Source organism: Neoarius graeffei, chromosome 15 (assembly GCF_027579695.1).
Source record: "Neoarius graeffei isolate fNeoGra1 chromosome 15, fNeoGra1.pri, whole genome shotgun sequence".
Taxonomy (NCBI): domain Eukaryota; kingdom Metazoa; phylum Chordata; class Actinopteri; order Siluriformes; family Ariidae; genus Neoarius; species Neoarius graeffei.
In genome coordinates, this window is record NC_083583.1 from 56873879 (window position 1) to 56890049 (window position 16171).

Here is a 16171-nt window from a genome sequence, read left to right on the forward strand (position 1 = left end):
CCCAACTTTTTTGGAATTGGGGTTGTATGTTAGTCACCAGAGAGTGGAGACAGCACACATGGCTTTCTCTCACAACTCAAAACTGATCAGTGTAAAGATTCTTACCATTCCCTCTTTGGGATCATAAAAGCGCTGAATGAGCTGTATAGCTGTGCTTTTTCCTGACCCACTTGGCCCCACGAAAGCTGTGGTCTCTCCAGACTTCACCTGTAGAGTCATCTGATCCAGGATCTGTGATAAGAAAGATTCATAACTCAGAAAATGTTCATGGGTTTCAACTCAGAGCACGCAACCTCACTCTAGCTGAGAGATTCGATGAGGCCACTCAGTGGTCAGACGGTTGTGGCTACAGAGGAAAATACTGGGTACTGAATTCTTTTACAGCTTCTCCAGTATTATTGGACCATCTTAAAGCCTCGGTCACAACCGGCCGTACATGGTCCTACTGCCAGTCTACGTGCAAAAAACGCAAGAAACGCACGGAGAGCGCACGTGAAACGCACGAAGGGCGCGCGTGTGACCTGCTGATTTTCGAGCCGTAGACTGGCCGCAGAGGTTCTTTGTCATGTCAAACAAACTCTGCGGGCGCTTACGTTTTTTCAGGTTGCAAGACAAACTTACGGCCAACGTGCGTCTTTCTCCATGAACAAAAAAATTGCAGTGATTTGGGAAATGCCAAAAATCGCACGGCCAAAAAATCGTACGTCCGGTTGTGACCTAGGCTTAACCAAGTTTCACACAAACTTCCACCCCTGACTTCAATTGTGTGTGTGTGTGTGTGTGTGTGTGTGTGTACACAGTGAACAAGTTGTTGGGAATGTTTCAAACAAATTATTTTACAACTTCTCCAGTATTATCAGACCATCTTGACCAAGTTTCACAAAACTCTCACCCCTGACTCCAAATGTGTGTGTGTGTGTGTGTGTGTGTGTGTGTGTGTGTGTGTGTGTGTGTGTGTGTGTGTGTGTGCGCGCGCGCATGTGTACAGTGAACAGGTTCTTGGGAATGTATATATGTACAGTATCTTACAAAAGTATTCATCCCCCTTGGTGTTTGTCCTGTTTTGTCGCATTGCAAGCTGGAATTAAAATAGATTGTTGGGGGGTTAGCACCATTTGATTTACACAACAAGTGGCAGCATCATGCTGTGGGCATGTTTTTCATTTTCAGGGACAGGAAAGCTGGTCAGGACTGAAGGAAAGATAGATGGCACTAAATACAGGGCAGTTCTGGAAAAAAACTGTTTGAGTTGGCCAGAGGTTTAGGACTGGGACAAAGGTTCACGTTCCAGCAGGACAATGACCCTAAACATACTGCTAAAGCTACACTGGAATGGTTTAAAGGGAAACGTTTAAATGTCTTGAAACGGCCTAATCAAATCCCAGACCTCAATCCAATTGAGAATCTGTGGCATAACTTGAAGATTGCTGTACACCAACACAACCCATCTAACTTGAAGGAGTTGGAGCAGTTTTGCCTTGAGGAATGGGCAAAAATCCCAGTGGCTAGATGTGCTAAGCTAATAGAGACATGCCCCAAGAGACTTGCAGCTGGAATTGCAGCAAAATGTGCTTCTATAAAATATTGACTTTGGGGGGGGGTTGAATACTTATGCACACTCCAGATTTCTGTTTTTTTTTTAAAATCTTAATTATTGTTCGTGTCACAATAAAATAAAAAGCAACGGACACCTTTAAAGTTGTAGGCATTTTGTGTAAATCAAATGGTGCTAACCTCCCAAAAATCCATTTTAATTCCAGCTTGTAATGCAACAAAACGGGACAAACACCAAGGGGGATGAATACTTTTACAAGACCCTGTAACTATATATTTTACTTTAGATACATATTTCATATTTTAACATTATTTAACATTTTGCTTTATTAACTAATGAGTGTAACCTACCGGTATTGAGTGTACTTATTGATATTGTTTTAGGATGTTTAATTTCTTGCATTAAAGTGTTCAGTTAAAATATTAAGTGGTGTTTCCCACCACGTAAAGTGATGGAATCCAATCAAAAATCTCATCTATGGCCCCAACACTGTCAGGGCTGAGAAAGCATTCATGCAATGATCAAATCAGCCAGCAGCTTTGGGTAGTTTTCACAACCATTAGAATAAAATGTGATCTGAGTGATTTTGACTGTGGCATGATTGTTGGTGACAGACAGACATCATCTGGGATTTACAAACACAACAGTCCCTAGAGTTTATTCAGAACATTGCATCCATCCATTATCTGCAGCCGCTTATCCTGTCCTACAGGGTCGCAGGCAAGCTGGAGCCTATCCCAGCTGACTACGGGCGAAAGGCGGGGTACACCCTGGACAAGCTGCTAGGTCATCACAGGGCTGACACATAGACACAGACAACCATTCACACCTACGGTCAATTTAGAGTCACCAGTTAACCTAACCTGCATGTCTTTGGGGGAAACCAGAGCACCCAGAGGAAACCCACACAGACACAGGGAGAACATGCAAACTCCACACAGAAAGGCCCCCGTCAGCCACTGGGCTCGAACCCAGAACCTTCTTGCTGTGAGGCGACAGTGCTAACCACTACACTGCTGTGCCACCACAGAATAGTGCAATAAAGAACAAAACATCTAATAAGGTGCAGTTTCTTTGGACAGAAATTCTTTGCCTTGTTGGTGAGACATGTCAACAGAGAATGGGCACACTGGTTCAAGCTGACAGAAAGGCAACAGTTATTTGGAATAACTCTGTGCAATGGTGGTGACCAGAAAAGCATATCAGAACAACACATCAAGCCATCTGGCAGATGGGCTACAACAACAGAAGACCACATTGTGCTCCATTTCCATCAGCCAAGAACAGAAAGCTATAGTGGCAGTGGCCACAGGCTCGACAAAACTAGATAGTTGAAAACTGGAAAAATGTAGCCTGGTCTGATGACTCTTGAGTTCTGCTGAGGCACACAGATGGTAGGGTCAGAATTTGGTACCAACAGCATGAATCCATGAACCCAACCTGCCTTATGTCAACAGTCCAGGCTGGTGGAGGTGGTGTAATGATGTGAAGAATGTTTTTTGGCACACTTTGGACACGTTAATATCAATCAATCATAGCTTGAATACCACAAACTATTCGGGTATTGTTGCTGACCATGTGGCTTCGTGGCCACAATTTACCATCTTGTAATGGCTATTTCCACCAAGATAATGTACCATGTCATAAAGCAAAAACTGTCTTAAATTGGTTTCATGAGCAGGAAAATGAGCTCTATGTTCTTCAGTGGCCTTCCCAGTGATGAGATCTGAATCCAATAGAACGCCTTTGGGATGTGGCAGAACAGGAGATTTACAGAATGAAAGTGTACCTGAAAAACCTGTAGGAATTTCATGATGCAATCGTGTCAACATGAACAAGAATCTCAAAGGAATGTTTCCAACAGCTTGTGAAATCCATGTCACCAAGAACTGAGGCTGTTTTGAGTCCCTGTTTACATTATTTCGAATCAGCGGATCATCAGATTAATTGTTTTAAAACGATTCGCGTACACACAAAATTTCTGTGCCCGCAACAAAACCGTTCCCCGTGCACACAGCAACGCCAATACATGGATACGCTAATCACATGACTAATTAAGGCCAATTTATGCTGACAACCCAGTCCTCGCAGATAGCGTCGCAGACAGTGTCTGTGTAGCCCCCCCACCTTCGCAGACGCTCTGTGCGCACCTCCCAAAAATTGTGACCACCGCAGAAGCCTCGCAGACAGTGCTGCAGACAAGAGGGCTCCGATTGGTCCACTCTACATCTGCTGTACACGCACTTCCGCTTCCCTACTTTCCCGGTTTGGTTTGTTTTCACGACCGGCATTTTTAAAAACACGAGCGAAGACGGAGCAGCATGAAGAGCGGTTGATTGAGGAAGTACGTACATCTATACGACTCCAGTTCTAGTCATTATAAAAAAAAAAAAGTTCTAGTCATTATAAGTAACCGGAGGATAAACACTCCACTAACCACACCCACCAACTACTCCTAGCGACTTCGCGCCCCCTTGCGTTGTGCCGGTGAATAACATCGCGCACGCCTATTATCCCCGCTCAACAATAAATTACAACTGTCTGCGAAAAGCTATCTGCGAAAGCCTTGTCGCACGAGCATGCAGAGGCCTTAAGACGGCACGTCACATGATCCCAGTGCATATCGGGCATGCGCAAGTCACTCACCACTTGCAAGCGTGTGAGAGATTGAGTGAGCGAGAGAGAGTGAGCAAGAGAGTGTGAGAGAGAGGAGAGAGAGAGAGAAAGAGAGAGCAAGCAAGCGAGAGAGCATAAGAATCAAAATTTGAAGTTCTTTATGGAAATCAGGGACGCCGTGTCATTGGGACTAAAGAGGAGAAGGTTTTTCAGCAGTCGCGTCACATGACCAACGTGGCATGACCAACGCCAGCGAATCAGGAAGGTGGATGTCACAGTGACGTTGTCCAATGACGACATCAGCTAGCGCTCAGCACTGCGTATCCTCGTTCCTCAATGTTTACACAGCACCGGATCAGATACGTACTGGGTTGAATACGTGGGCCCTGGCGGATTCAAACTGTTCCGCCTGTGGAGTCGTTTCCCGGTGTTTTAATGTGCACGGACAGTGCATCTACAACGACAACGATACGGATACGGTCTAATGTAAACACCACCTGAGAGCAAAAGGAGGCCCGACCCAGTATTAGTGCAGTATCCCTAATAAAATGATCAGTAGGTGTAGTTTAAAGGTGGGATCTATGATTTTTTTTTTTTAATGTTAGCACACTTTTCTCCTCACATTATTTATATTAGATTACGTTACCTTGATAAAATATTTGCTTAGGGAAAAAAAGCTGTAGAGCACCATCATCAGGATTCTGTCTTGTTCAGGTATTCCTGCCTGTTTTGTTGGTGTGGCTTCGGAAAAAAAACACTGAAGAGGGGATGTATTTGTTTGAATTTTGATTTTAGCTCTGCAGGGGTCTTATCGTTAAATGACTGAAGTTTGAATTCCATTCCTGCCAAAGCTATCCATGGCCACAAGTTCCCAAGAAAGCACAATTGGGCCTGCCTTCTGGGTGGGAAGGATGGCATTACACAGCAAAACTAACTAATCATGGACTATAATTTACAATATGTTTAAATGTTGTTGCAGCTCTCACTTCTGCGCAGACCTGATAAGCCTATTGGATGAGTGGCAAAATGCAATACACATCTAATTGGCATAACTTTCTATTTAGTAACCAGAATTACTGACAAGCTTTTTAGATTTTTACCTTCACTTCTGGTCTAGAGGGATAGTGGAAGGTCACATTGTGAAATTCCAGATCTCCTTTCACCTTGTCCAGCTTGTAGCCGGCATCAGACAGGCAGTCAATCACTGGCTCCTAGAAATAAGACACATCTGGCATAAGATGGTATTGAACAACTCTCTGCACATGTTTAGTATGTTAAATACTAGATGTTTATAATTGTTCATACATACATACACAGTACTGTGCAAAAGTCTTACGTACCTTATTTTTTTCATACAAACTTTGTTATAGATTTCTATTTTATGACTTCTACATTATCGAGTCAGTACAAAAATTAAAAAAGAAAACATAATGAAGGCTGCTGGGTTTTGGTGCAAAATGAAAAAGCAAGTGTGACAGTCAAAGTGTCCAGAAGAACTGTGGCTGGCTCTGTAAGATGCTCAGTAAAACCTACAGCTCATTTCCTTATCAAACTGCACTCACTGTACCTGAGAATACTCTTATTTTTTAAAGCAAAAGGTCGTCTCACACCAAATATTGACTCTGTTTCATTTATTATGGCTTACTGCTGTTTATCGTATTTATTTATTTATTTTAATGTTGAACCATTTCATTTCATTATTTTTAAGCCATTTTTGGTCTACAGCAGTTCTTTACACGTGCCTAAGGTGGTGTTTACATTAGACCGTATCCGTCTCGTTTTCGTCGCGGATGCACTGTCCGTTCACATTAAAACGCCGGGAAACGACTCCACAGGCGGAACAACTTGAATCCGCCAGGGCCCACGTATTCAATCCATTACGTATCTGATCCGGTGCTGTGTAAACATTGAGGAACGAAGATACGCTGTGCTGAGCTCTAGCTGACGTCGTCATTGGACAACGTCACTGTGACATCCACCTTCCTGATTCGCTGGCGTTGGTCATGCCACGTTGGTCATGTGACGCGACTGCTGAAAAACGGCGCGGACTTTCACTTCCTGCTATTTGTCCCGAATCACTGCTCGTGCGCTTCACTCGTGTGCTCTGTGAGCTGCGCAGGGCCGGAGTGCGCACCCTCCACAGGGCACTCGCTGTTCAGGGCAGAGTGATTTGGAGCGCAGGATGCCTGCGGAGCCGAGTGTATCCGTGTATTGGCGTTGCTGTGTGCACACGAATCGTTTTAAAAACGTTAATCTGATGATCCGCTGATACGGTCTAATGTAAACACCACCTAAGACTTTTGCACAGTACTGTGTATAATTTAGACAGTGATGCATTTGTCATGGTAACCTCACTTTCATTTCAAATTCACTGTGCTGTCGAAAAACAATTGTGTATATCTTCAAATAGTTAAGAACTAAGCACTTAAGTACTCCTGTGAAAGAGGTTCTTACACGGTCAATGGTCTCAAAGATGATGGTAGCTGCACCTCTGCCTGCAGCAAAGGCCTCCAAACAAGGAGATGCTTGTCCCAGGTTCAACGCGGCAATAAGCACCCCAAAAAATACCTGCGGTTAGGACATATATAGCACAGAGGGTTGTGGGGGCATTTATAAAGAAGGCTGTGTGTGTGTGTGTGTGTGTGTGTGTGTGTGTGTGTGTGTGTGTGTGTGTGTGTGTGTAACCTGAAGTAGGGTTCCAGCGCTGTACTCTTCGGTGTTGATTACTAAACTGGAGCCATACCAAAATGCCAGTGCATAACATAAAAATATAATCAACCATATGTAGCCGGTGAAGAATCCCATGATCAGGCCTTTTCTAATACCCCAGCGCTGAGCTGAGACCAGATTACGATCATACCTTAAAGAAGAGCGAGTAGAAGGAAAGTAAGGACCATAAGTGGGAGAGAAAGAAGAAAAGAGATTACAATATGAATGCATTGTACCTATTTAACTTCTGTAGCAAAATACAATTCTCTATTACAGCAAATGAACAAAGTCTAATTTTAATCTGTTTATTGTTTTTTTCTCTCGCATGCTTTTTTCCACTTCTTTTCACTTACTTAGTTTTTCACATTAATTCACTTTTATTTATTATTTGCTATTAATTAAATCACTGTATTGTGTCAGAATTGTACTGAATTATAAGTGGATGCGCTTCATTAAAATTAGCTTCAAGAAATTAGGAAAATTAACTAGAAACACAAAGTTTATTAAGAATTAATTGTCCATATTTGAATGTACCTAAAAGTTAAACGTATTTAGTAAAAATAAAAAAAAAGTATGATATATTTAATGTAAATTGTAAATGATATTAACCAAATAAGAAGTTATATAAAGAAAAACAAAGGTTGAGGTCAAGGGCAGTGTCAGAGTTCATACGATATCAAGCAGTCCTAAACCCAACCAATTTTTTTTAACTTGTACATATTTTGATGGATGAACAGAAAGTAAAAATAACCAGCAATATTTAAACAAAGATTGGTTGTTGTATTCAAAACTATCAATGTGGGTTTTTTTTTTTTGTAAATCCATCCATCCATTATCCGTAACTGCTTATCCTGTACAGGGTCGCAGGCAAGCTGGAGCCTATCCCAGCTGACTATGGGCGAGAGGCGGGGTACACCCTGGACAAGTCGCCAGGTCATCACAGGGCTGACACATAGAGACACACACTGCAAAAAGTAAAATCTAACCAAGATTAAATATCTTAAATCAAGACAAAATATGTTTGTTATTTGTCTGCCAGGATAATTCTCCTTTCCAGGCAGGTTTTGTGTAAGAGTATTTCACTTACTTTAAGCATTTTTCCCTCAATTATCTTAATAAGGTATTATAACTTGTTATTGAGATTTTATTACTGGTTATGAGTAAGTTCTGTCTTAAAATGAGAATTACCATAATTTCATCGGTGTTATATTAACCATGACAAGTTTGTCAAAGTCAGAATTTCTTATTTTAAGCATCTTATCCTTTCTTTTAATCTCTTAACACAAACCAGATAACTAAATGAAATGAATTGTTGTATTGTCAATCTGGCAACAAAAATAGGCTACAAAATGGATTGGTTTGTTGTTCTGATTTTGATTTATTTGGCGGTCACACTTGGTATAAACACTTACTTAAACAGAGCACACCAATACGCCCAGATGAAATAGTCAAACTGTTGGTTGGGGGACAAAGTATCTAGCATGTTAAATAGCACAAATCTACTTGTTTTTAGTATAAATACACTAGTTTTAAAGGAACAGTCCACCGTACTTCCATAATGAAATATGCTCTTATCTGAATTGAGACGAGCTGCTCCGTACCTCTCCGAGCTTTGCATGACCTCCCAGTCAGTCAGACGCAGTCAGACGCGCTGTCACTCCTGTTAGCAATGTAGCTAGGCTCAGTATGGCCAATGGTATTTTTTGGGGCTGTAGTTAGATGCGACCAAACTCTTCCGCGTTTTTCCTGTTTACATAGGTTTATATGACCAGTGACATGAAACAAGTTCAGTTACACAAATTGAAACGTAGCGATTTTCTATGCTATGGAAAGTCCGCACTATAATGACAGGCGTACTAACACCTTCTGCGCGCTTCGGCAGCACACTGATATCTGATTCAGATTCAGATAAGAATCTTATTATGCTCTTATCTTATTCAGATAAGAGCAGATTTCATTATGGAAGTACGGTGGACTGTTCCTTTAAGACATCTGTGGGGTTTCTAAAGCTAGATATATTTACTTGTTTTTAAAAATCTTGCCAAGTCAAATTTTCTTGTTCTGTTGGCAGATAATTTTGCTTATTTTAAGTAAAATATTCCTCATTTTATTACTTTTTTTTTTCTTGTTTTTGTAAGCCAGGTTTTTGCAGTGCACAACCATTCACATTCACACCTACGGTCAATTTAGAGCCAGCAATTAACCTAGCCTGCATGTCTTTGGAAGAAACCAGAGCACCCGGAAAAAACCCGGGCAGACCATGCAAACTCCACACAGAAAGGCCCCCATCAGCTGCTGGGTTCAAACCCAGAACCTTCTTGCTATGAGGCGACAGTGCTAACCACTACACCAATATACTGTAATCATCTGATTATATTAGTAGTCAGACAAAAACTATTTGGGTCATGACATTTAGGATCTTTGAAATTAAAATGTAAGTTAAAAATTATAGTTTGTTTTTTTTCCTTCAATGAAAAGTAATTGGATAAGAGTTTAAATATTAATTATACTAATAAGGTAAAGTACTACTGTAATACTCTAAAAGGCAACTTCAGTAAACTATTGGAGAAAAAGTAAGAGTTCTAGATCCTCCTGGGAGCCTTTAATAGTCATTTGAATAGTGTAAATATGCCAAGTTGTTCTGAGAATATATAGTAACAAAGAACAATTACTTAAATACACTGATCAGCCATAACATTATGACCACTGATAGGTGAAGTGAATAACTGATTGTCTCATTACAATGGCACTTGTTAAGGGGTGGGATATATTAGGCAGCAAGAGAACAGTCAGCTCTTGAAGTTGATGTGTTGGAAGCAGGAAAAATGGGCAAGCGTAAGGATCTGAGTGACTTTGACAAGGGCCAAATTATGATGGCTGGGTCTGAGCATCTCCAAAATGGCACATCTTGTGGGATGTCTCCTGTATGCAGTGGTTAGTACCTACCAAAAGTAGTCCAAGGAAGGAGAACCGGTGACAGGGTCATGGGTGTCAAAGGCTCATTGAGTCACATGGGGCACGAAGGCTAGCCCATGTGATCCAATCCCACAGAAGAGCTACTGTAGCACGAACTGCTGAAAAAGTTAACGCTGACACTTTTCTGCTTTAGCCAGCATTAACTTTTTCAGCAGTTAGTGGTTTTAATGTTATGACTGATCGGTGTATAGTGATAGTACATTAAAGCTGCCTTTGAATGATTAGATTTCTTGGGCACTACTGTCTCTTGTCTTCTCATTTGCACTAACTGATTCCACTGTTGTATTAACAGTTTCTTTTATTACTTCAAGCTAGAACTTTGCTTATAGCAAGGGGTCTCAGAGATTTTGCAGACACGGACCTCATTATCTGTCAAACACTACTAATGACTAGTCAAATATGTTAATAGCTCTAAAAACCTCAATAAATATAATAAATTAATGTAATGGTGGGGTGTGATTTCCACCACTGTAACAAATTAGAAAATGTAGAAACCCTAGCTATGCTTTATGGATCCGACATTGATAACTATATGCTAATAGAAATCTAGCAAACAGCTTTAACAGCCAGTCTAGCTAAAGTGGTTGTATTAATCTTCTCTAAAACATAATGTAAAAATCCAGTTAGGAATTTAGGGTGTTGGACATGGACTTAGGAATAATTTGAGATACGTACGTAAAATTGGGTTTCCACTGTCTTCTTTTCCCCATAGCCAGCAAGGGCTGTAAGGGCATCACTGATGACATTTTAACAGTCCATCATTGGTGTGTCTAGGGCATTTAAACTTGGCGGAGCCCATCCCTCTCCAAACCTGATAGCTTGATCAGTGAACAATTTAGAGTAGCCAGTTAACCTAACTGCATGTCTTTGGATGGTGGAGGAAACTAGGGCACCTGGAGGAAACCCATGCAGATACGGGAAGAACATGCAAACTCCACACAGAAAGGCCCCCATTGGCTGTGAGGTTCAAACCCAGAACCTTCTTGCTGTGAGGCAACAGTACTGATGACTGCACCACCATGCTGCCCATTTTCGTTGTAAATTTTATTTTTATTTTATTTTTTACATTTTGCTACTTGCAGAAAGGCTGAGTGGTGCAGCTGGATTAAGGAGGAGATATGAATTTTTCTTAGTTAATTCAGGAAAATAATGTGAAGTCATTATTTGAATGGAAATGACAGAACATTAAAAAAGGCAGTGTTTGGTAATTTAATGTGACTGGGGGCTGTTGTCTATCAGATACAGGTTTACTGTAGCGTGCGTGCACTGTAGTTTCTAGTCTATAGATTCTGTTCATTATATTCTTGTCACCTGCATCAGGTAGCGAGAATAAAATCAGGGATGTTTTTACAATATATAGGAAAGTCTTGATGAAATTGTCTGGAATGCAACTTTTTCAGTAGCAGGCTCGTGCAGGAAGTGACAGCACTACGGAAAGCAATTTTACTGCATAAAGTCAATGTCATTTACACGAGCCAGGTTACTTTTCTGCCACTTGGCATGCATGTCACTTACAGAGAGGAAGACAAAAAAATTACAGCATGCTAAACCGTGTGGTCCAGGTCAATAATCTAAACAGTACACACTTGCAGCAGTGCACATCCTTGTATTGTTTAAATTTAAACTGTGATTGTTCTAAAGCCCATGGAGCATGGGAGTGAAAATCCTGTTGGATTAACAAACTTTATTAATCATTTATGGGGTACATGGTACAGCAGTGTTGTGCAAATTTACACTTCACAAGAACTAGTTCAAAGTTCAATTCACAGAGATTAATGTGAACTAGTTCATAATTTTGAATTTTGAACAAGTTCACAGTCCCAAAAATGAACTAGTTCATGAGTTTTTGAACGAGGGTTTATTATTATTTTAATTTTTTTTAAATGTGCTGTTCTGACCAAAGAGAACATTTTAATTAGCATTAGAAAGCTCTTGGTATCTACACTCACTGGCCACTTTATTAGGAACACCCATCCACCTGCTGTTGTATGCAGTTCTCTAATCAGCCAATCCTTGACAGCAGCACAATGTATAAAATCATGCAGATACAAATCAAGAGCTTCGGTTAATGTTCACGTCAAACATCAGAATGGGAAAATTGTGATCTCTGCAACTTTCACTGTGGCATGGGTGTTGGTTTGAGCCAGATGGACTGGTTTGAGTATTTCAGAAACTGCTGATCTCCTGGGGTTTTCACACACAACACAGAATGAGTTTACATGAGAATGGTGCTTAAAACAAAAAACACTGAGTGAGCAGCAATTCTGTGGGTGGAAACAAACACCTTGCTGATAAGAGAGGTCAGAGGAAAATGGCCAGATTGGTTCGAGCTGCCAGGAAGGAGATACATTTTGTGGGGTGTTGAAAAACTGCTGAAAAAGTTAATGCTGGCTAAAACAGAAAGGTGTCAACATTAACTTGTTCAGCAGTTTGTGCTACAGTAGGTCTTCTGTGGGATTGGATCATATGGGCTAGCCTTCGTGCCCCATGCAAATCAGTGAGCCTTCGACACCCATGACCCTACCGCCGTTTCACCGGTTGTCCTTCCTTGGGCCACTTTTGGTAGGTACTAACCACTGCATACCGGGAACACCCCACAAGATGTGTCATTTTGGAGATGCTCAGACCCAGTCATCTAGCCATCACAATTTGGCCCTTGTCAAAGTCACTCAGATCCTTACAGTGGTGTTTGAAAGTTTGTGAACCCTTTAGAATTTTCTATATTTCTGCATAAATATGACCCAAAACATCATCAGATTTTCACACAAGTCCTAAAAGTAGATAAAGAGAACCCAGTTAAACAAATGAGACAAAAATATTATATTTGGTCATTTATTTATAGAGGAAAATGATCCAATATTACATATCTGTGAGTGGCAAAAGTATGTGAACCTTTGCTTTCAGTATCTGGTGTGACCCCCTTGTGCAGCAATAACTGCAACTAAATGTTTCCGGTAACTGTTGATCAGTCCTGCACACCGGCTTGGAGGAATTTTAGCCCATTCCTCCGTACAGAACAGCTTCAACTCTGGGATGTTGGTGGGTTTCCTCACATGAACTGCTCGCTTCAGGTCCTTCCGCAACATTTCCATTGGATTAAGGTCAGGACTCTGACTTGGCCATTCCAAAACATTAACTTTATTCTTCTTTAACCATTCTTTGGTAGAACAACTTGTGTGCTTAGGGTCATTGTCTTACTGCACAACCCACCTGATCTTGAGTTTTAGTTCATACACAGATGTCCTGACATTTTCCTTTAGAATTCGCTGGTATAATTCAGAATTCATTGTTCCATCAATGATGGCAAGCCGTCCTGGCCCAGATGCAGCAAAACAGGCCCAAACCATGATACTACCACCACCATGTTTCACAGATGGGATAAGGTTCTTATGCTGGAATGCAGTGTGTTCCTTTCTCCAAACATAATGCTTCTCATTTAAACCAAAAAGTTCTATTTTGGTCTCATCCGTCCACAAAACATTTTTCCAATAGCCTTCTGGCTTGTCCACATGATCTTTAGCAAACTGCAGATGAGCAGCAATGTTATTTTGGAGAGCAGTGGCTTTCTCCTTGCAACCCTGCCATGCACACCATTGTTGTTCACTGTTCTCCTGATGGTGGACTCATGGAGTGATCTTTGTTGGTCGACCACTCCTGGGGAGGGTAACAATGGTCTTGAATTTCCTCCATTTGTACACAATCTGTCTGACTGTGGATTGGTGGAGTCCAAACTCTTTAGAGATGGTTTTGTAACCTTTTCCAGCCTGATGAGCATCAACAACGCTTTTTCTGAGGTCCTCAGAAATCTCCTTTGTTTGTGCCATGATACACTTCCACAAACATGTGTTGTGAAGATCAGACTTTGATAGATCCCTGTTCTTTAAATAAAACAGGGTGCCCACTTGCACCTGATTGTCATCCCATTGATTGAAAACACCTGACTCTAATTTCACCTTCAAATTAACTGCTAATCCTAGAGGTTCACATACTTTTGCCACTCACAGATTAGATTAAATAAAACTTTATTGATCCCTTTGGGAGGGTTCCCTCAGGGAAATTAAGATTCCAGCAGCATCATTACAGATAAACAGAGAAAAGAAATAGAGGAAAACTTCTAGATAAATTAAGTATTTACATATACAAATATAAAAAGAATAAGATATGGGGAAGAGAGGAAAGGGAGAGGGGGGAAGGAGGGAAAAAAGGGGGGTGGCAGGAGAGATATTGCACTTTATATTGCACATTATATTGCACATTGTCCGGTATTGCTTATTGTTAGGCTAGGCTACTGCTTCTTCCCGTCCTCTGAATCTGTTCGTCCTGCTTTTGGGAAGGAGCATTCTGTCACTGAACAGGCTCCTCTGGCAGAATGCTCCTTTCCAAGTGCAGGACGAACAGATATGTAATATTGGATCATTTTCCTCAATAAATAAATAACCAAGTATAATATTTTTGTCTCATTTGTTTAACTGGGTTCTCTTTATCTACTTTTGGGACTTGTGTGAAAATCTAATGATGTTTTAGGTCATATTTATGCAGAAATATAGAAAATTCTAAAGGGTTCGCAAACTTTCAAGCACCACTGTACATTTGCCCATTTTTCCTGCTTCCAGCACATCAACTGACTCAAGAACTGACTGTTCTCTTGCTGCCTAATATATCCCACCCCTTGACAGGTGCCACTGTAATGACAATGTTATTCACGTCACCTGTCAGTGGTCATAATGTTATGGCTAATTGGTGTGTTCCACCTGTAAAGGTTCTTATCATTGCTTTGGTTGGATGAGTATGGTCATTTGTGGAGAAAAAATTCTGAAGAGGACTTAAAGCTAACCTTTCCACTTCTTTCTTCTCTCCACCGAAGGCTGCCACGGTACGGATGGAGGACAGGACCTCGTCTGCCACAGCGCCTGCTTTAGCATAGGCCTGCAGCTCCAAACCAGTTAGCTTAGCCACAAACTGAAAAACAAGCACAATCAGCACTATGACACTTAAAATAAAAATAGATTTGAATATGTTTTTGAGTAGGCTACTTATCTAAAAATGTAAAGAAAACAACTTGCTTGCTTACTTTAAGTCCCACAAATATGAATATATTACAATTTAACTAATTCTTTCATAATGATGAATTAATGCATGGACTAATCCTTAGTGCATCAGGAAATAGTGAAGTAGATTAATCGGTGTTGTCGGCTTGAGTCACATGACTTGGACTCGACTTGAGTCACAAATTTGCTCACTTTTTTGACTTGATTTGGACTTTTCAGTCTTGACTTGGAACTTGACCTGTGACTTGAATGCCAAGATTTGTGACTTATTTATGACTTGAAAAACAATTATGTGGCCCCACCTCTGGTATTAATTATGTCAATATACTGTATAGTTATTTGTAGACCTTATAGTAGAGTAGAGTGGGGTAATACGCCCCCGTGGGGTAATACGCCCCCGGCCTGTTTTACCCAAAATAACCACCAGATGGCGCAAAGTTACATTTCTACTGTTGCTATGGACTGGCTTGACAACGGGGATATACAAATATCCACTGTGGATCGCATATCAGCAACGCAGCGGAGAGAAATCAAATTTCATGGTAAGTGATATAATTTTCAGATATCAGTAAAACTGTATTTAGATAGCTGCTATTTCGTCAGATATCACAGCTGTGTATGTGGTATGAATAGATAAGTCAGTACGTTAAAAAAATACATTAGGTATAAGAAGTTGAATCACATTTTGAAAGTAAGACCCTTTTTTGTAAAAGTGTAGTCTGTGGGGTAAAACGCCCCCTTAATGGCGGGGTAAATGGCCCCCAGGGGGCATCGTTTCCTTTTATCATAATTACTGTATTTCATACATTTCTGAATAGCAGATACATAGTTTTTAATAACATCTCGCTTACCTGGTTGAGTAAAGCAAGTAATTTGAACTTAATATTAAAAATAATTGAAATTTAAAAAAAATTGAAATAAAAAAAATTGAAATTAAAATGCGAAATATAATAAAATAATGCATCTATTCATTAATTCAGGGATATTTTCTTGTTTCTTTCACATTACAGGCTTAAGTAAACACTTTTGCTATTGCCCCACCTTAGGGGGCCTTTTACCCCACTGGGGGGGTAAAAGGCCCCCATGGCACAATGTTTGTTTTTGTTAAAAAAAAAATTAAGTATTAACTTTAGGCAAACTTTAGGTGGCATTATTGTTCATGTCACTGTTGTCAAAAACTATGATTAAAACTAAACACATGGTTCATTTAAACTTGGAGAAAAACTGAATTTTCCTTAAGGGGGGCTTTTCCCCCACTCTACTCTAT

General features: G+C 40.6%; 1 protein-coding gene across 1 annotated transcript in view; it reads right to left on the reverse strand.

Moving 5' to 3' along the window:
- abcb11b (ATP-binding cassette, sub-family B (MDR/TAP), member 11b) overlaps nucleotides 1-16171 on the reverse strand; it is a 50948-nt gene that overhangs the window by 26230 nt on the left and 8547 nt on the right. Inside the window, exons 9-13 of the mRNA XM_060941682.1 lie at nucleotides 14691-14815; nucleotides 6857-7031; nucleotides 6626-6739; nucleotides 5272-5382; nucleotides 106-231 (exon numbers count right to left, since the gene is read on the reverse strand). Of these exons, the coding sequence (XP_060797665.1) occupies nucleotides 106-231; nucleotides 5272-5382; nucleotides 6626-6739; nucleotides 6857-7031; nucleotides 14691-14815 (651 nt within the window). The remainder of the gene's footprint in view (nucleotides 1-105; nucleotides 232-5271; nucleotides 5383-6625; nucleotides 6740-6856; nucleotides 7032-14690; nucleotides 14816-16171) is intronic.